Source organism: Rhinolophus sinicus, chromosome 2, assembly GCF_057876585.1.
Source record: "Rhinolophus sinicus isolate RSI-liver-muscle chromosome 2, RSI-T2T, whole genome shotgun sequence".
NCBI lineage: Eukaryota > Metazoa > Chordata > Mammalia > Chiroptera > Rhinolophidae > Rhinolophus > Rhinolophus sinicus.
This window is the reverse complement of record NC_142502.1, coordinates 100504571-100521758: the sequence shown is the minus strand read 5'-3', so window position 1 is coordinate 100521758 and position 17188 is coordinate 100504571. Positions and strand designations below refer to the sequence as shown.

The window sequence follows — 17188 nt, the reverse complement described above, 5'->3', positions numbered from 1 at the left end:
TGATAGCTTTTCCTCCTCTGCTGTTGGGCCCTGGAGAGGCAGACTCGAAGAAAAGCCTCACCACTTCTCGTTTTGCTGTCTTGTTGCTGGCAGTGACCCTGGATAAGACACAGCTCTGCAGTGGTGGTTGATACTATGCTCGTGTTACCAAAAGAGAACTCGCGTTTGGGGCACCACCATCTTTGGAAGGCAGATCCAGAGACGGTCCCTTTAGAGCTCAGTACATCTGCCCACTAACCCGCGTGCTCGTGGGTTGCTGGCTGTCACACAGAAGTTCCTGGTGGCACTAGACCTGGGGCACTAGAACTGTTCAGTCTCCAAGACTGAAAGTCATGCCACTAAGGAGCTGGGTCCCAGGAGGGGCATGAGACCCAGAGACTCAAAAGAAACAAGTGCTGGGAGGGCAGGGAATAAGTGCTGAGAGATGGCACTCCTCGCTGTAAGGTGCTTGTCACACTGCATAGTCGGGTAGCTGAAACTGACCATGAAATACTGGAGCAAAGTTCAGAGGCCGAAAACTGAAAAGGGTGCATGAGTCAGCCCTATAATTCATTGGAGAGGTGCCTAAAAGAATTGGATCAACTGGTTTCTCTAGGAAAGAGCTCCCCTTTCCACATCTTATTTGCACAGACATTCTTCCCATCCCTGTTGGGTGAGGCGACTCAGTAGGAAATGAAGGCCTCTCCTGTGGACTGCAGACGATGACAGGTGCATGCGTAGAAGCTGCTTGGCATGGGTGCTCTCAAGCATAACTGGACTTGGCCTGCCCTTGAGCCTGGTGTGGTCTTGGGAGGGTGCTGTTGCTTATTCCCTCCTGGGAGGTGACAGGTGTTCTCTAGTGTTACCTGCGGAGTCGAGTGTTAGGGCCACCTGTGCTGTCTAGTTTATTCTCTGCCCCATCACAGTGCCTGGCCATAGTTGGAAGGAGAGGGTACTTCCTGGTACGTGATCACGGGGGATGGCCAGCTGTGTACATGCTAAAATGTGCGGTGCCCGGGTGGACGGCTGGGGGACAGATAGCGCTGGTCGCCTGTGGGGATCGCCACCTGATGGCTGGCTGTCTCCGCAGCAGCCAGCGGGGCCGGCTTCACTTGTGATGAGTCCTCCAGGAAAGTACGCAGGGGCTGCAGGTGAGCTGGGGAAGCATACCACGCGGGTGTTAGATGCTCCTCTGGCCAAAATGTTCTGTGAAGTATCAGTCAGGAGACGGCTTTTGATGCAGGAGATGGGTTGTTCTTAGGCCATAGCGTGGGAGGTGACAGGCAGTGGCTACTGCCATCGAAGACATTTCCTGTGGGTCAAGGAGGCTTTGTCTAGCAACTGCCCAGTTGTGTCTGGAGGAGCTGAGCAGGCCGCTTGTTCACTGGATTATAAGGACACCTGCTGTGCAGCCACCATGCTCTCCGCACTCACACTCGCTCCCAGCATCCCCTGGGAGATGGAAGCTGTGAGTCAGCACGAGGGAGTTTGTGCTTCCTTGTGAGTAAGACACAGGATGACATGTGCTCCCCAGAACTGTGCAGTGCAGTGTTACAGATTCACCCAGGAATGGGGAAAGTGCCAGATTTATAAATTAAAGGGCCAGGTTTGTGTTAATACTCTGGCATCAATTAAATTGTTCTTCCCTTGAACTGAATTTTCCCCAGAACGAATTTTCCATGGAATCTGGGGTAATTGACTGAAATACCAGAGTAGGGTAGGAAATGAATGTCAGTGGGAATCTGTGTGATTTGTGTTCAGTTCTTCATTATCTACTCACTTAATTTGTGGTCATGAGTCATAGCAAAGTTGTAATTCCAGGAGAGCACCTGATGCCATCTTGGACATTTCTGGGTTGCCTCTCAGAGTGAGCTCAGCAAATACAGGCTCTTGATAATAATGGCAATAGAAAAGCATAATTAGGAAAGTATACCTACTGCAAAAAAAAAAAAAAAAGGAATATTCCCCAGGCAACAGTAGTTTTTAGGTTGCTCACTGTACCCATTCACCCTGGAAGTGGACTGGGGTGGCGGTCCTCTCCAGGAGTGGGGGGAGGGGCACAGTTTTAAACATACTTTTGTTGCTAGAAGTAATTTTTCTCCTTTTAGGGAGTCAAATGTTGATTCACATTATTTATTTACTCAGTCTACTTGTCTTTATTGAGTTCCTTCCAGAGGAATGGCAGGAGATAAAACTGACACAGTACTGACCACGTGGTGCTTTTATTCCTTGGGGGAGAAATGCAGTGAACAAGGGAACATATGAAAAGATACTTTCTGATGGGAGTAAGTGCCATGATGTAAAGAATGACAGAATGAGGAGGGCGAGGGGTGGGGGCTGCAAGTAGGGATGGGGCCCCATCTGGGAGGAGATGAAAGCTGAGCTGGCGAGCCCGCCATTCAGAGGGCTGGGGGAAGGTGTCCAGGATGGAGAGAACAACGTCGGTCCTGGAGGCGGGAACAAACTGGGCAGATCTGAGGACCAGAAAGGCGGCTGTGGGGTTGGAGCACTGGCCCTGGAGAGCAGACCGGACGGATGGGCTAGTAGGCCTCTGCCAGGAGTTGGAATTTTATTGTAAAAGTAGTGGGAAGGCACTGAAGAGTTTTAAGCAAAGGAGTGACATGATCTGGTTTACATTTTTAAAATATTCTTCTGGGAGATAAACATAATTGCTCATGTATGTACGGACTCTGCTCTGCCTCCTGGGAGGGTAACTGAGAATGGGATGAGAGACTTTTGCAGAATCTGATCTTATACAAATTGAATTTCTATTATATTCATGTATTACCTATTCAAAGAGGAATTAACACATTAAAAAGCACATCTCAGGTCAGTTACCTGAAGGAAAAGAGGGAGGGAGGGAGCGAAGGAAGGAAGGAAGGAGTCCCTCTAACTGCTGTGAGGGAGAAGGCTTGGGGGACAGCAGAGGCTAACGCAGGGCAACAGCGAGTTCCCTGTAGGCCCCAGCGAGCCGCGGTGGAACTTTGGCCCCATTGCGTCCCAGCCCTGCTGGCTTCCTTCCCAGTCCCTCTGCATGCTGCACTCATTCCTGCCACAGGACATTTGCATGAGCTGGAGAGAAGCAGGGCAGATCAGGACATCATTTAGAGGCACAGCCAACAAGATTACTAAAAAAGAAGATGTGAGGACTACGGGAAAGAGAGGAATCAAGAATGAGTCCTGCGTGGCTTGAGCAGCTGGGTCTATGGTGTCATTCACTGAGGCAGGGAGACTCGGAGATGAGCTGATACAGGAGTCAGGAGGATTAAGAGTCCTGTTTTGAACATGTTACAGCTGAGATTCCTGTCTGCCAATCCAGTTCGAGGTGCTTGTCAAATAGACAGTTGGATATAGGAGTTTGGAGTTTCAGAGAAGAATTTCTGAATGAAAATATAAATTCAAGAGATATCACCTTGTAGATTTTACTTGGAGCCTTGGGTCTAAATGCGATTCCTTAAAGGAGGGAATATAAAAGCAGACAATGCAGGACTGTGGTCTGTGGCGGCTTTTAGACGCCAGTAAAGGCTTCCCAGGGGCAGCATCCGTGAGGAGGAGGGGAATGGGGAGCGGGGTTATGACCGAGGATGAGAGCGAGGCACTTCCGGATGAGGGCAGGGTAGGCAGGTGCTGCTGCGAGGCCAGGGGGAGGGCATCGCGTTTGCCACTTGAGCTCTTGCCTGGCTTTTGCTTGTCCCCTGAGGTTGGGAGAACACGGTCGACTAACCTCTCATTCATTCTCTCAACCAAAATCCTTTGGCTGAACCATGCACTGTTCTAGGCACAGGGTGTGTGTGTGATAAATTACAGAAGCATGTTTCTGGCTTCCATGAAATCTAGTCAGGGAAACGAGTTAAATGAAAAAAAATATACAAATGACCCTATAATTATAATCGCGACTAGTGACTGAAGGAAAAGTCCAAGATGCCACGAAAGCATGTAGCGAGCTCTAGGCTACTCTGAGGGTGTAGGAAGGTCTTCCTGAGGAAGGGCTATTGAAACAGGCCTAGAGAAGCAAGAATGTAGTGAGGAGGTCAGTGTGTCTAGAATACGGAGTAAGAGGAGGCGAGTGGCCCAGGGGAGGCGCACTGATGCTGAGGTGTGTGGTCGTTCAGGGAAACCACTTAAGGCTTTAAGTCAAATGTGCTCCTCGCAGGTTGGGGTGTGTGGAGTCCCGTGGGCTGCTGGGAGGAGGATGGTTTGACATGGGTGAACTGGAAGAGGCTGTTGGGGTCACCTGGGCAAGACATGCTGGTGGCTTTGGGTGGTGACAGGAGAAATGGAAAGAAGAGACCGGATTGGACTTTTTGGAAATAGGCTCCATGGGACTTGGTAATTGAATGTGGAGAATGAGGAAGGTACCTGTGATGACCCCCGGTGTGTGTCATGAGGCTGCATGGTGGCCCGGTTCTCTAACATGGGGGACACTGAAGAAGACGCGCGTTTGTGCGGATGTAGCAAGTATTCCATTTTGGACATCTTAGGTCCGTGATATCCAGGATGCCAAGAAGATAATTGGGAACAGAGGCATGGAGCTCCAAAGAGAGGTCTGGGGCAGAGAGATCAATTTCAGAGTTGTTAGCATATATGGTTAGAATTTTAAACCTTGGGAGAGTGTGGGGTGAGACAGAAAGAGGGTCCAGCAGTGAATAGTTGTAGTATGTAAAGCACAGCAGATGCGGAGTGAGCAGGGAAGGAGGAGGAGATCAGGACAGTAAGTATGTCACACGGCCTGTGGCTCAATCATCTGTCCCGGCCGCTCTGGACTCAGTGATTTCAGGCCTCCTTCGCGGTGTTTTTAATACACAGACTAGAGCCATTTGGTGGAGTTCTCATGTCTGAGCCCTCCCCCACTCAGTCCCCAAGTAAAATGGAACTGGGCTACTAGCTCAGCACCAGCTGCCCATCCAGGTAGGAAGTCTCTAGAAACTGGAGTAAGCTGTCCATTCAGTGGGGGCTTTATATATATAGTCCATAATCTGACCTCAAATCTGAACTCATGTCTGCAGCTAAAACAGTCTTCTAACACTGAATATAAGCCTCTTTCCCTTCAGGGAGGTGTGTTGAAATAAACTTAAGTTTAAACACAGAGAATCAAGAACTCAGCTTCTCTGCACCCCCCCCCCCCCGACACACACACACAGACTTTTAACAGTGGACAGCAGATGTTGTGGGACTTACGACCTTAAAGTTCAAGTTTTGTGAGAATAGGATTCTTACACATTCTGAGGTCCTCAGAATGACCTTTTTGAGGTATTGTGAAAACAAGAAGCATGTGGAGAGGCTTCATTCTTAAGAGAAGCACATAAAACAATGCATGTGATGCTGGCACCGTTGGGGTAATAATATAGATTGTTTGCAGAGTGTCTGCCGCCTATTGCTTCCTCTTGCCCATCCTGTCACTACACCTCCCAGCTGGACAGTCTCAGGGAAATAGACACGTCAGGACGTGACCAAACTTGGAAATGCACATGCTCTGCCTCTGCTTATGAAAGAGGCATGCAGAATTCTTGGAGAAGCCCCGCACAGCAGCAAAGGAGCTGCTCTCTGCTGTCCTTGGAAAGTTGCCGTGTCCCTTTCATGGTGTCCCTAACCACTGGGTGCTTTCCAGGCTGCCCGGTGTGTCTTCATATATTTAAATCAGTCTCACTAACATTTGCATATCTTGAGCAGCAATCTTGACTGCGCTTGTCACTTACCATGCATTTGTAGTCTGTACAAACAGGCTCGTGGAGCGGGACAGAGGAGACTTGTGCATCCCATGTTCAAAGAAAGATTTCCTTGTTCATTCTCCTTTGTCAGTAGCAGTATCTCAAAGGATAAGGGAACGGGAGCCTAGACTGAGAGGTGAAAGAGGGAGGCACAGAATGAAAGCCATAGGGTGGGGGCAGCTGGGAGGAGGGGGCGCCGAGCCTGGAAGCCAGGCATGTTAGTTGTGCTGTGTGAGGTGACAGGGATGACAGTGGCTAGGACAGTCAGCCTTCCTCGTGCCGGGGGCTTCATATGCGCTACCATGTTTCTTCGAAAAGAAGACCTTGCCGGACAAATCAGCTCGAAACATGCATTAGAGCTGATTGTCCGGCTAGGTCTTATTTTCGGGGAAATACGGTACTTCAGTGCTCATAACAACCCCATTCTATAGGAGACACAACTGAGGCTCTGAAAGGTTCAATGGCTTACCCAGCCACACAACTGCTAAAGCAGTGCAGCTGGCACTTGAATCCAGCACTTGGGCTCCAAAGCACGAGCGCCTCCCTGGGTTATCTAGAAAGAGAACTTGAGGTTCCCCTGTTGAGGGACTTGCCATGACAGCAGGGGTGGGACTAAGCCATAGGTCTCTCCCAGCTTTGGTCTGTCATCTTCGTGCTCCCACGCAACCCCAACGAGTGGATGGAAAGGCCAGCAGAGAAAAATGGGGAAAGTTTTCCTTTCCGAGTGTTGGCCCGGAGAAAGGCATCTGGCATTTACAGTCTGATGTCCCCCAATGGCATCTCCACTTGGACTTTCTGTGACTGGACGAACTGGCTCTTGCTAGTTTAGCCTCCAGGGATGTCTGCATAGGCCCCCGTTCTGTGGGGAGCCTTGGGCCCCGTCCATGCCCTCGGTGGCTGCTGGGTGGTACGGGGACGGCCCTGTTTCTTGTCTCCACCGCAGCCATGGAGGTGGGTTTCTAGGGACTTCTCCATTTGAGAAGATAATCTTTTACAGGACAAGGCAGTGCTGAAAGAGAAGGCCAAACAAATTAGGAGCCTGCTGAGGAGAGGAGAAGGTCACCCCAAAAACCAAAAGCTCCCCGCTTTTGCTTCACTGTTCCCCTGAGGCACATGGAGAGGAGCCAGGACTGTGGGCAGCTCCTAGGGTTTCTCAGATCCAAGAAAGTGCCCCAGGTACCAACAGGCTAATGCTGCCGCTTTCAGCTGCTGAAATGAAACGGGGTTTGAAAGCAAGTCATTATTCCTCTGGCAGAAACTGCCCTGAGCTGTTTTTTCTTGGTTTTTAAATATATGTTCATCTCTAGATAAAGCAGCCCTGCTTAATGTGAGCCTGCAGCCGCCCTCCTCCCTGTGCACTGAGGCCTTTTTAGGGGTTTGCTCGGAGTTGGTTCTCAGCCCTCAAGGTGATGCTCAGTGTGCTTCCTGGTGCGGGCAGCCTCCCCCCAGGACCACCCCACCCCACCCCAGTGGGAGAAGCAGGAAGGGGTTTTTCCTCGGTAGAGGCGAGAATGAAGGGTGGGAAGACTTGTTCTCGGAGTTATCAGGCCAAATGAGGCTGCGGAGTCGGGTGATGGAAGAGGACATCTTGGGACGGGGCAGGCATCACACAGAGGAGAGGAAAGAGGTCGTTCGAGTTTCTGCAAGAACGGGGCTGTCCGCAGAGGCTGCACTAGGGTGCAAGAGTGGTGACTTTTGTATACTTTTTAAATGACGTGTGTACACACTGCGTTAGAAGCTTCCTCAAGCTGGGCTGGGACAATGTCATCTCCCTCTCGTGCTGACGGTTCTTGTAGAGCTGGTTGCCGAGTACATTCCGTTACCTTAGGAGCTGGTTGCACAGGTGTCGTGCTAGAGACCCTGCTTGCTGCGCCATTTGTCGTGCGGGGCAGCCTGCAGGGCCTCTGGTCCCGCTCCCCCCATAACGCAGGATATGGTGAGGCCAAAAAGGAACACCCACGGAGCCATAGGTAGGGGTGTCATACCACTGTATTCTCGCTGGTCGCTGGGGGAGACACACGCAGTAGTAGCCACACGATCCGCAGTCCGCCATTCACTTCTCTGCCTGCCAACTAATCAACGCAGCCAATCAACACAGTAACATCAGTAGCCGATTGGCTAACCAGTTACAGCTGATGGTCATTCTCTACCCGAGCCAGCACCTCCCCACGTGAGGCTGAGAGCCTGGAAACTGCTCTCTGGGACTCTGTCCCCACAACAGGCTCTTGTATCTTTGCTTTCTATCACTCTGCTTTTTGTTCTAACATTTAGCTCGTATCTATGTAACTGGTACTTTAATTGGTTTTGGGGGAAACATGATTGCTTCTGTTTTAGAATTGTGTCAGTATGATTGAGTGGTTTTATTAAATTGTTGGGTGGGCTCTTCTAGATTACAGGTTCTCCTTCCCTTTGAAAAGCAGACAGACATACTGATGCCCAGCTTCACTGTGGCATTTCAGCTCCAGCTCTCCAGGCAGCTGACCTCTGCCCATCGGCCTGTCCGTCCCCCAGCCCAGCCGGCTCTGTGTCAGCCCACTCATTTCAGTTTCTTGGAGTGTGACGATGCTTTTCCTTCCACGATGCAAAGTCAGGGATGGGAAGAATGGAAAGTAGACACAGTCCATTCCCAAAACACCTGCAGCTGCTTTGCCTGTACCATGAGCCTGATGAAATAAGGTGCATTAAGATCCTTTACTACATTTCTGTGCTAAGATCATGCCTTGGGCATTGGGTCAGAGGATGGAGGTGCAGTCCAGGGACTGCTGCAGCCACGTGCGAGTATAAATGGCTGATGCTTTCCAACAAGCTCTCCGGGAGCCGCCCGCTGTTCCCAGCGTGTACTAACAAATGAGCTATGAGGTCGGTTAGCTGTCCTGAGCTTTGAGGAACCCTTACCTAGCTGGAAAACGGATTCTTTTTTCTAAGGAGCTTGCCTGTTCATTTCAAACACTGGATTAGGCATGTTTGTCATTTATTTTTTAAACAGGCACTTTGGATAGCAAGTGGGGCCTATGAGAGAGCTGAGCTTTGGTGGGCCCTACCCAGGTTTCCCAGGAAGCTTCGGGGGGCCTGGGCGAGGCTCCGTTTGCTGGAGCCCGTGTGCATCTGTGGCAGCGCTCTCTGGTTTTCCTAGCTGGACACACCTGCCAGGGCCTCGGGCCCGGCTGCACCCGCACTAGCGCAGCCCGAGGCGGGGAGTGGGGAGGGGGGTCCGCTGTGCCCAGGGCTGTGGGGTCTGTGCAGACGGCTTGCATGCGCACTGCCACCGCAGGCACACCAGTGGATCATTTCACAGTGCCTCAGCCCCCACGCTTGTCAGTATTTTTAGGTTCTGCTTGAACCTTAGATAATTTGAAAGTCAAATGAGCAAGAAAGTGTAAAACATCTTGCAAGTGAGGTAGAAACACCCGAGCAGCTGGAGCTGAGGCCTACCCTGGTCCCTGCCTTTAAAACAGCCCGGCCCCTGGGGGAGCCTGCAAGGGGTGGGGATCTGCAAGGAAACAATGTTTAATTAAAGTCCAGAAGTATCCAGAGCTGCCCAGTTTTGCCAACTTTAAATGGTACTTTTTACTCCAAGGTAAAGCCAAAAAGCAACGTTTCTATCTGGCAGGGATTGAATAAAAATGACAAGGGCTCAGACTTTGAATGTGAATTTTGGCATCGCTTTCTTTGTCTCCCTTAGGAAATTCCAATAGGAAAAGAGTTCCACCTCCTGCTCAGTCCTTAGGGTTTGGAGGGAAGTGCTGGCCTTGGAGCCCAGGGCCTGGGGGGCTGGGGGGGGGGGGGCTGCACTGCCCGCCTCCTCCTCCCTCCGCTTCCCCACCCCCAGTGCAGTAGCCCTTCCTGTGGCCAGAGGGTGCGGGGAGCAGAGCAGGAGGGAAGGGAACTGGCGCTGAGGCCACTGTCTGGCTCTGCTGCCCCAGGGCCCTGCCGGCCAACACTGCTGGGCCCTGGGGAACCCAGGCCCTGCCCCCTCGGCCCTGGGCGAGGCCTCTGAGTTTTCCTCTTGGGCTCTGATTGTTGTTGGTTTTTGTAAACAAGTGAGTGCAACAACTCTGTTGCACCTTTCACAGCACTTAGAGCAAGGTGCTGGGTGTCGTGTTATCTTTACCTAATGGCGGCCTTTGTGCAGAGTGATCTCGATCGCAGAAAACCCACATTCCTGCCTGTGTAAGCAGAGGTGAGTGTTAGCTGTGGATGAAGGATCTGAATAAATTGTGTCACTTTCAGGTGTTAGCGTTAAAAGCTCACGGGTCAAGTCTGAAGTTTGGTTCTGGCCAAATGAGCATTTTTAGAAACCTGCATGTTAGACCCTTATGAGTCTGGGGAGACGGAGCTTCAGTTCCATTTTCTGCGGTTGTTTTCTGGGCCAGCGTGTGTCGTGTGTGTGGCATATGGCTCACTGGTCACAGTCCCCAGGTCTAGTCAGGAGGGCCGAGACCAGAGGTGCTTGTTTGCACCCATGAGCAGCCTCCATTGAAATGCCCGTCCTCCCACAAGAATCCCCCAGGCTGGTGGCCAGGGCGAGTGACCGAGTGACCTGAATGCTGCCTTCAGCATGTCTCATTCACATGGAACCCTTTTGGGACAGAGGGGTAGATGGTCTGGAATGGTATGTTTTTGCCTTATTCCATCATTTTGTGTGTCTGATAGTGACAGTCAGGGAAGTTCCTGCTATCGCCCCATCGCTCGCTGTCCTCAGCCACAGGCTTGGATCCCAGGATGAGCCCGTCTGGCCCCGCCACTGACTGTCTACACAGGCAGGCCTTCCTCCCCTCCTGATGCTGCCTGATTCACTGAAGGTTTTTCACACTGAGGGTGTAGATGCCGGAGACCTTCTGGAGACCTTCCAGCCCAGCTCGCAGGGGGCTAACTGATGTCACCTGTGGTGGTCCGGCCTCCTCCCTCTTCCCATGCCCAGGATGGCCTGTCACAGGCCAGGTAGCAGCCGGCAGAGAGGGCCATGGAACAACGTGCTCGTGGAGCTGCTGCTTCACCCTCCCTTTGTAATTAAGGGCTCATCCCAAATTGCCCTCAATGCCAGCAAGCAAAGAAATGCCCACACAAGTTCTTGAGCGTTTTGTTCAGATAACTCTGCAGCTTCCGCTTAGGCCAGTATTTCATGGAAAACAGGGGAGCCAGTCATGTGACATGGCAGGGAAAGGGCTGAGGGCAGCCACGTTTAGCAGGCAGCTCATATTTTCAAAAACTTTTGCCTTCGGTGTTTTCCTCTCTTGGGGGTCAGCATCCTTTTCCTCATATTCTCCTGCCTTTATCCCTCCGAAACACTGTATGGTGTACGGCTGTCATAAGCAAAAGTATATCGAAATTGTTTTCAAAACTACATGATGCTGAACTAGGGGCCCATAAGGAGAGTGTAGCTATGGATTGTATGTATGTGAACGAGTGAAAGAATGCAATTTTGATATATAACTTTTTTAAATCAGGACAGAAAGAATTGTGTGACACCCTGGGGGACAGTAGCAGAGCCCGGGTCACAGCTTAGCTGCTCAATTCAGTGTCGTCTGTGCTTTCGTCCCTTCTGGACACTGCCTTGCTAGACCCGCACTCAAAAGGCCTCACTTGGTGTCTGATGACCGGCCTGGAGGATGGCCTGGCCACGATGGAGGCTGTAAGTCCCTTGTGCTTTACAGCTGTTCACCACTGAAGTTCAGGACGATCACCTTCCCCGGCAGCCGGCTCTCAGCTCTCTCCACACCCAGCTTGGTCTCCAGAGTCAGAGTCATTGAAAGCTCATGACACTTGCACTGGTTCCTAGAAATAGGTCTGTGGGGCACTAAGGAAAGAGGATGAAGACTCCTGCCCTCCCGTCTCCAGAACAGCCCGCTGAGACTACTGACACGGAAAGTCATTCAGCCGATTGGCTGCTGTCAGTGGGTCACGCCTGCTCGGCGCCTGGGACGAGTTCCGTTGTGTAACCTCCGCTTGGTGAGCGATCCTGACGAGGGAGTGAGCTTCATTTGTGCCGTCTAATCACCTCAGTGCAGCACCTTGGAAAGGGAGCTTTCCAGAAGTTTCTCCAGACCCCAGTGAGTTACAGTGCCACATATTGTAATTGAGACCAGCACCACTCCCAAAAGTTAGCTGCTGCTTAGTGGCGTTCACCTTCAGAAATCAAAGCCAAGTGTCAAGGTGTATCTTACAGTTCACAGAACTGTAGAGAAATGAAGTGTTTGGGCTGGATGGAGGATCCTGGGTGTAGAGAGAATATGAGGAAACCCCGTGTGGTTGCCGTGCCAGATCCCCCGAGGAGACCGCCCCCGAGCTGTCGGAAGGCAGTCCAAGCACAGTTACAAGGGGCACAGTGAGCCCCTGGCCGGAGCCTCTCCCCGCCACCCCAGTCTGCCTTTGACTGACGAACCGTTAGGCTGAACCAGGGCCAGGGTAATTTCAGGGGTAATCCATTTCCTGCTGTTTTTATTCAACCAGCGCCATTCATCAGAAGGAGAGAGGAGCCCCTTGGACCTTCCCCGGCATCATCCCAGTATCTTGAAGAAAGGGAAGACAAGGGACAGCAGGCCTCCCCTGCCCCTTATAAAATGCACACACGTCCTGCCTCCCTACCGCTGGTACCCTCGTGCCAAACCCTGACCTGGCAGCAGGTTGCCCCCTTCGGGTGGGCTTTGCTCCACAAAGGAGATGATGGTGTTTGTTAGATGAAGGGTGCATATTGAGGCCATCCACACATCTGCTGAGAAATCCTTTAGGAGAAAGACAACTGGTATCCAATATCTCCGAGTAATGAACTTATCAGTAAATAGAACACATGAACTCATTAGTCTTAACTTTGCTTTTGGACCAAGTGGGAGCTCCGCTTCTCAGGAGACAAGAATTTCATCTCTGTTCTTTTTTCCTTAAACCCAATCCCAATGTAGAGGCAAACATTGCCTCTCTCTCCCTGGGAAGCAGTTAATAATGTGCTCTCTCACACAGTGGGTGGGCCAGGCCTCCCTGGTCGCTCAGCCCCCTGTGTGTGCAGGGCCAGGGACGTACACAGCATGAGCCCAAGGCCCCAGGGCAGCACTGTAGTGTCCATGAGGGGAATTCTTGGGGCGAAGTTAATCTTCAAGTTAAGGCTGTTGAAACTTGTCCATCCTGGTCACTCAGCCTTTGCTTCAATTTCAGTTATTCTTCTAAAATCACTGCCTCTACCCTTCATCGCTGAGAAGAAAAGAGATTAAGGATGTGGAGATGGATGGGTCACAAGGAGTGGTGCTGTGGCCACCGGGATCTAGACTTAAAAGAAAGACGTTGTTTGCTGGGAGAGTGAGGGGGGCACTTACCTGGCCTAGGGGACGTCTGCTCCAGGGGCAAGGGGTGGCAGTAGGTTTAGGAAAGGATTCGGATTCATCTGTAGGTTGGTCCTGTGGACCTGGTCTAGGCCCAGGGGCCTGGAGGTGTCTCCAGGTTTAACTGATGGGGTGAGGGAGTGGCGGGGAGGCAGCTCTTCAACCCCACTCTTCCTGAAAGAGACAGACCTAGGGAATGGGAGGTGTCCACCCCCACACTCATCCACTTACTTATCAGCATCTCTAGAAATGAACCAGAAGAGGGGAAGGAGGAATGGATCTCATGCTGACACCGCTGTGTGTTCACTTTGACCTCTGAGCCTCTCTGCTGACTCCCTGAGGCTTCCTTTCCTTGTTTCCTTTCAGAGGCACTTCATCTGCTCCCTCTTCCTGCCTCTCCTTCATCCTTTGTTTTGCCAGCCCCAACAGTGTCTCCTGTGGCCCTGCAGCCCCCTCCACTTGTGGAGGGGAAAGGCCTGAGTGGGAGCCCCAACCTCCTACCTGCCAGGTGGAGTTAGAAGCACCAGGCTCCTTTGAGATGATGATTAGAGCTCAGCATTTCTGTTCTTTCCTCTATTTATAAGTAGTACCCTTTCCAGCACTTGAAATCCATTTTCCTTTGAGATCCCCCACTCACTTGTGGGTTGTGGTTTGATCACTCCCACCATCCCCCCAAGCCCTAGCTGTACAGCAGGTAGAATGTAATTTAAGCCATAATCATTTCTGCTCCCTCTCTGCCTCCTAGAAATGGTAGGTGTCCTGGGGTGGATATTACATTTTGCCCAAGACAGAGAAAGTGCTGAGCTGGCAGCTCTGTGCTCTCCTGCCTACATGGCGGCTGCCGGGAGGGAAGGGGCTCAGAGCCCCCTCATTTCCTAAGGAAAGGGGGTATATCTCTCTTCAGCAGCCTCCTTTAGGCTCCAGGCAGGAGCAGCAATAAATGCAGAGCCAGCCTCTGAGCAGCTGCCCTGGGACGTTTTGAGGATGTCGGACTGACCGAAGGAGCAGCTGTGAAACGTGGTGTGCAGGCCCCTGTTACAGGGTGGGGGGCATTGTAATAAACTCTCCAGCAGCAGGAGCCCGTGCCGTGACCATCCACTCACCGAGGTGCCCCCCCCCCCCATGCTCCGGACCGGAGTGAGAGCTGGGCTTTGGGCGTCAGGCGGCCGCTCTGATGGTCTGTTCTCTGCTTCTCCCCCTGCTGCAGGTTACGTGTTCTGCATGTTACACCGCCTCCCCGAGCAGCACGACTGTACGTTTGACCACATGGGCCGCGGCCGAGAGGAAGCCATCATGAAAATGGTGAAACTGGACCGGAAAGTGGGGCGCTCCTGCCAGCGCATTGGGGAGGGGTGCTCCTGAAGCCCGGGCGCGACCGCCACACGACGCTGTTCTTAGCTCACTAATGTTAGCCTTATCTAGGACAAAGTCAGCCAGACACCTTGTACTGGGCACGCGTCAGACGACAGCCAGTCTGTTTCCTTTCTTTAGCCAGCCATCCTGGTACTGTAGTTTAGGGGTTGATGGTGGTTGAAATTGATTTCTGGCTGGTTACTAAGGTGCCTGCTAGCCATTGTATAAAATTAAAACATGAAGAATATTTTTTTTTTTGAGCATGGCTAGTGGATTTAAAACAACACATACCTGTCACTGCTGGAGTCAAACTTATAAAAAGCCTTAAGTGGAAAGTGTTCCAGACGGAGACTCTGAGTGAATGGAGGAGTGGAGGCTGATGTGAAAGTTCCCACGACGCACATGGCTTTGCCAGAAGCTCTGGTTAATGTCCGGCCTTTCACCTCTTCGCTTATCCTTACTCCCAGTAGCCAGGATACCTGATGGCCACGCGTGCCTTGGTCACAGGAGGCTGCTGAGATGCCACGTGGCTGGGCTGGGTGGTGGCCTCGCTCTCCCGCAGAGCTGGAAATGGGGGTGGGGGGCAGGTTCTTAGGAAAATCTTACAAATTTTTTACCTGACTTGCTATGAAAAAACTCTCTCATCATACGAGAAGAGAAACAGTAACCTCACTTTGAAAATTAGCTCCACTCAAGACTAGTCCACATACAAGAACCACCTTTCTACGCAGGACCCCGTGGTCATGAGAAGCGGCCAGGGGCGCCCCCTGACCCACTGGCTCTGGTTTGCTTTTGCCACGTACAGGGATCTGGCAATTGATCAAATAAGGCTAATCGCAGCACAGCAGCTGCAGCTGGGGTCTGCACACTGGCCTCTGCAGCTAGATTTCTATATTGGAGTTTTTTTAAAGACGTTTCATAGCCAACAGGAATCAGTGGAAGAGCTGGGGAGCGCCTGGGCCGCTGCTGCCCGCAGACTCTGCCTCTTCCAGCAGGAGCCTGCTCAGCCCCTGGGGGGGGGGGGGGGCGGAGAGGACGATGGCCCCGCCTCCCATGTCTGCATCCCCTCTGCCCAAGGACCACCAGTCCACATCTGCCACTTAGCACGTTTAGTAAGGGGGGGCAGCGGGCTGCAGCTGTCTAGGACAGTGGTTCGTGGCCCTGGCCCAGCTCCAGGAGACATTGGCTCTGGCAGGTGAGTGGGAGGGCACGGTTTTCAGCCTGTGCCTCTAGACGTGGGCAGAGAGGAGCTCAGCAGCTGCGGTAGCTCAGGCCAGGTGGGGAGGGTGGAGATGGGCCTGGTTGCCCATGTTGGGGATCAGTACCAGTCAGGTGGGGTGGGCGGGGCAGGGGTGAGTGTCCCCAGCCCCTGTCTGACCCAGGTTGGTGGCAGTGGAAGGCTCCTACAGAGGCCGTTTGCATCTGCCCACTCACAGCCTACTGGAGTATTAGCCCAGCAACTTGCCCTTTTATGTCACAGCAATCACTTCAACTCTGTCTGCAAATCAATACCTGTAACTTCAAATGGTATTTGATCCAAAATACTGAAATAGGAAATCATGCTCTTCCCAACCTCCTCCCACCCCACCCCACCCCACCAGAGTGGAATCCGCTGCAAAATCTCCAGCCTTAATTTTTGCTTCAGGACCCAGACCAGTGTCTTGCTCTCGGGCAGCCCAGGGCAGAGGGGCCGGGTCTGCCCGCGTTTACCACTGTTGTCAAGCCACGGCCCTCTGGCCAGTCCATGGCCATCCTCAGTGAGGCGGCGCCTAGGCCCCCACCAAGCTCTGATCCCCAAGAGGCGAGCCCTCCAGCCCTCCTCAGGTCCCACCGGCTTCAGGCAGCGATAGGGAAGCAGGCTCCCTGGGGAGCCCGGCCGCACACAGGGCTCCAAGCCCACGTTCACTTCCTGATGGTAGAGCTGGGGGGAGGGGGGCTTGTTCCCTGGCAGTTATCTGTTCTGTGAAGTTTGTTAAATGTAAGGAAAGCTTAAATTCTTGTATCTTTAAAAGAGAAAATCTTATTTAACCCTTTTGTGTTCTAGATTTACTTACACACATAGCCTAGAGCTCAGTTTTAGTTTTAACATTGTGAAAATATTAAAAGAATCTTGTAACTTTATTCTTTTTTTCTCCTGCTGAAAAAAAAATTAAACCAATCCTATGAAAGTTTGGATTTCTCTGTTTCACCCACTCTCCTGTGTACCACCTACATAACCGATAAAATGGTAAAAGGTCATCCTGGCCAGAGCTGGGGAGAGATGGGGGGCTCTTGTGTGTAGAGAGTCCCTCTGCATTGCCTGGGGGTCGTGAGTCCAGTAAGCATCCAGGCTAAACAGCCGCTCCCCTGCTCTGTGGGAGGCCGTGGGCCTGGCACGGGACCTGTCTGCTGGACCAGGCCTCTGCTGGCAGCAGGGAGGTTACATAGGGTCCTGGGGGGAGGGGCAGCGTCTGCGGGACCCAAACCGCACCCCAGGAGGGAAGGACCCTGAGGATGGAGGGTGCAATCTCCCTGAAGGGAGGATCAGAATGATGTATTTGCTGTGTGAACTCCTTGGTGCAAAGATACACTTACTACGTCTTACGATGTTTAAAAACATTAGGTGGGGGGGTGACAGGAGTGGCATCCCTCCCACCACCCGTAAGGCAGAAGCACTGGCCTCACAGTGGCCGTGATGATGACGAAGAATCCTCAGGAAGTCAGAGCTGCACGGCGGAGAGCAAGCCACAGCCAGCGGGCAGAGCACGGGGCTGGTGCCCTTGGAGGAGGCGCTGGGACTGCCGGTGGAGCAGGGAGGCTTGTCTGCCAGCAGGAGCCTACGCGGGGAGGACATGGTGG

At 52.3% G+C, this 17188-nt stretch overlaps 1 protein-coding gene across 3 annotated transcripts in view; it reads left to right on the top strand.

The window, feature by feature from the left end:
* ZFAND3 (zinc finger AN1-type containing 3) overlaps positions 1-16525 on the top strand; it is a 297507-nt gene extending 280982 nt beyond the window's left edge. For all 3 annotated transcript variants that reach the window (XM_074332881.2, XM_074332882.2, XM_074332883.2), the window contains one exon: positions 14205-16525. In XM_074332881.2, coding sequence (XP_074188982.1) covers positions 14205-14359 — 155 coding nt within the window. In that variant the 3' untranslated portion in view covers positions 14360-16525. The remainder of the gene's footprint in view (positions 1-14204) is intronic.
* The last annotated feature ends 663 nt before the right edge of the window (positions 16526-17188 follow it).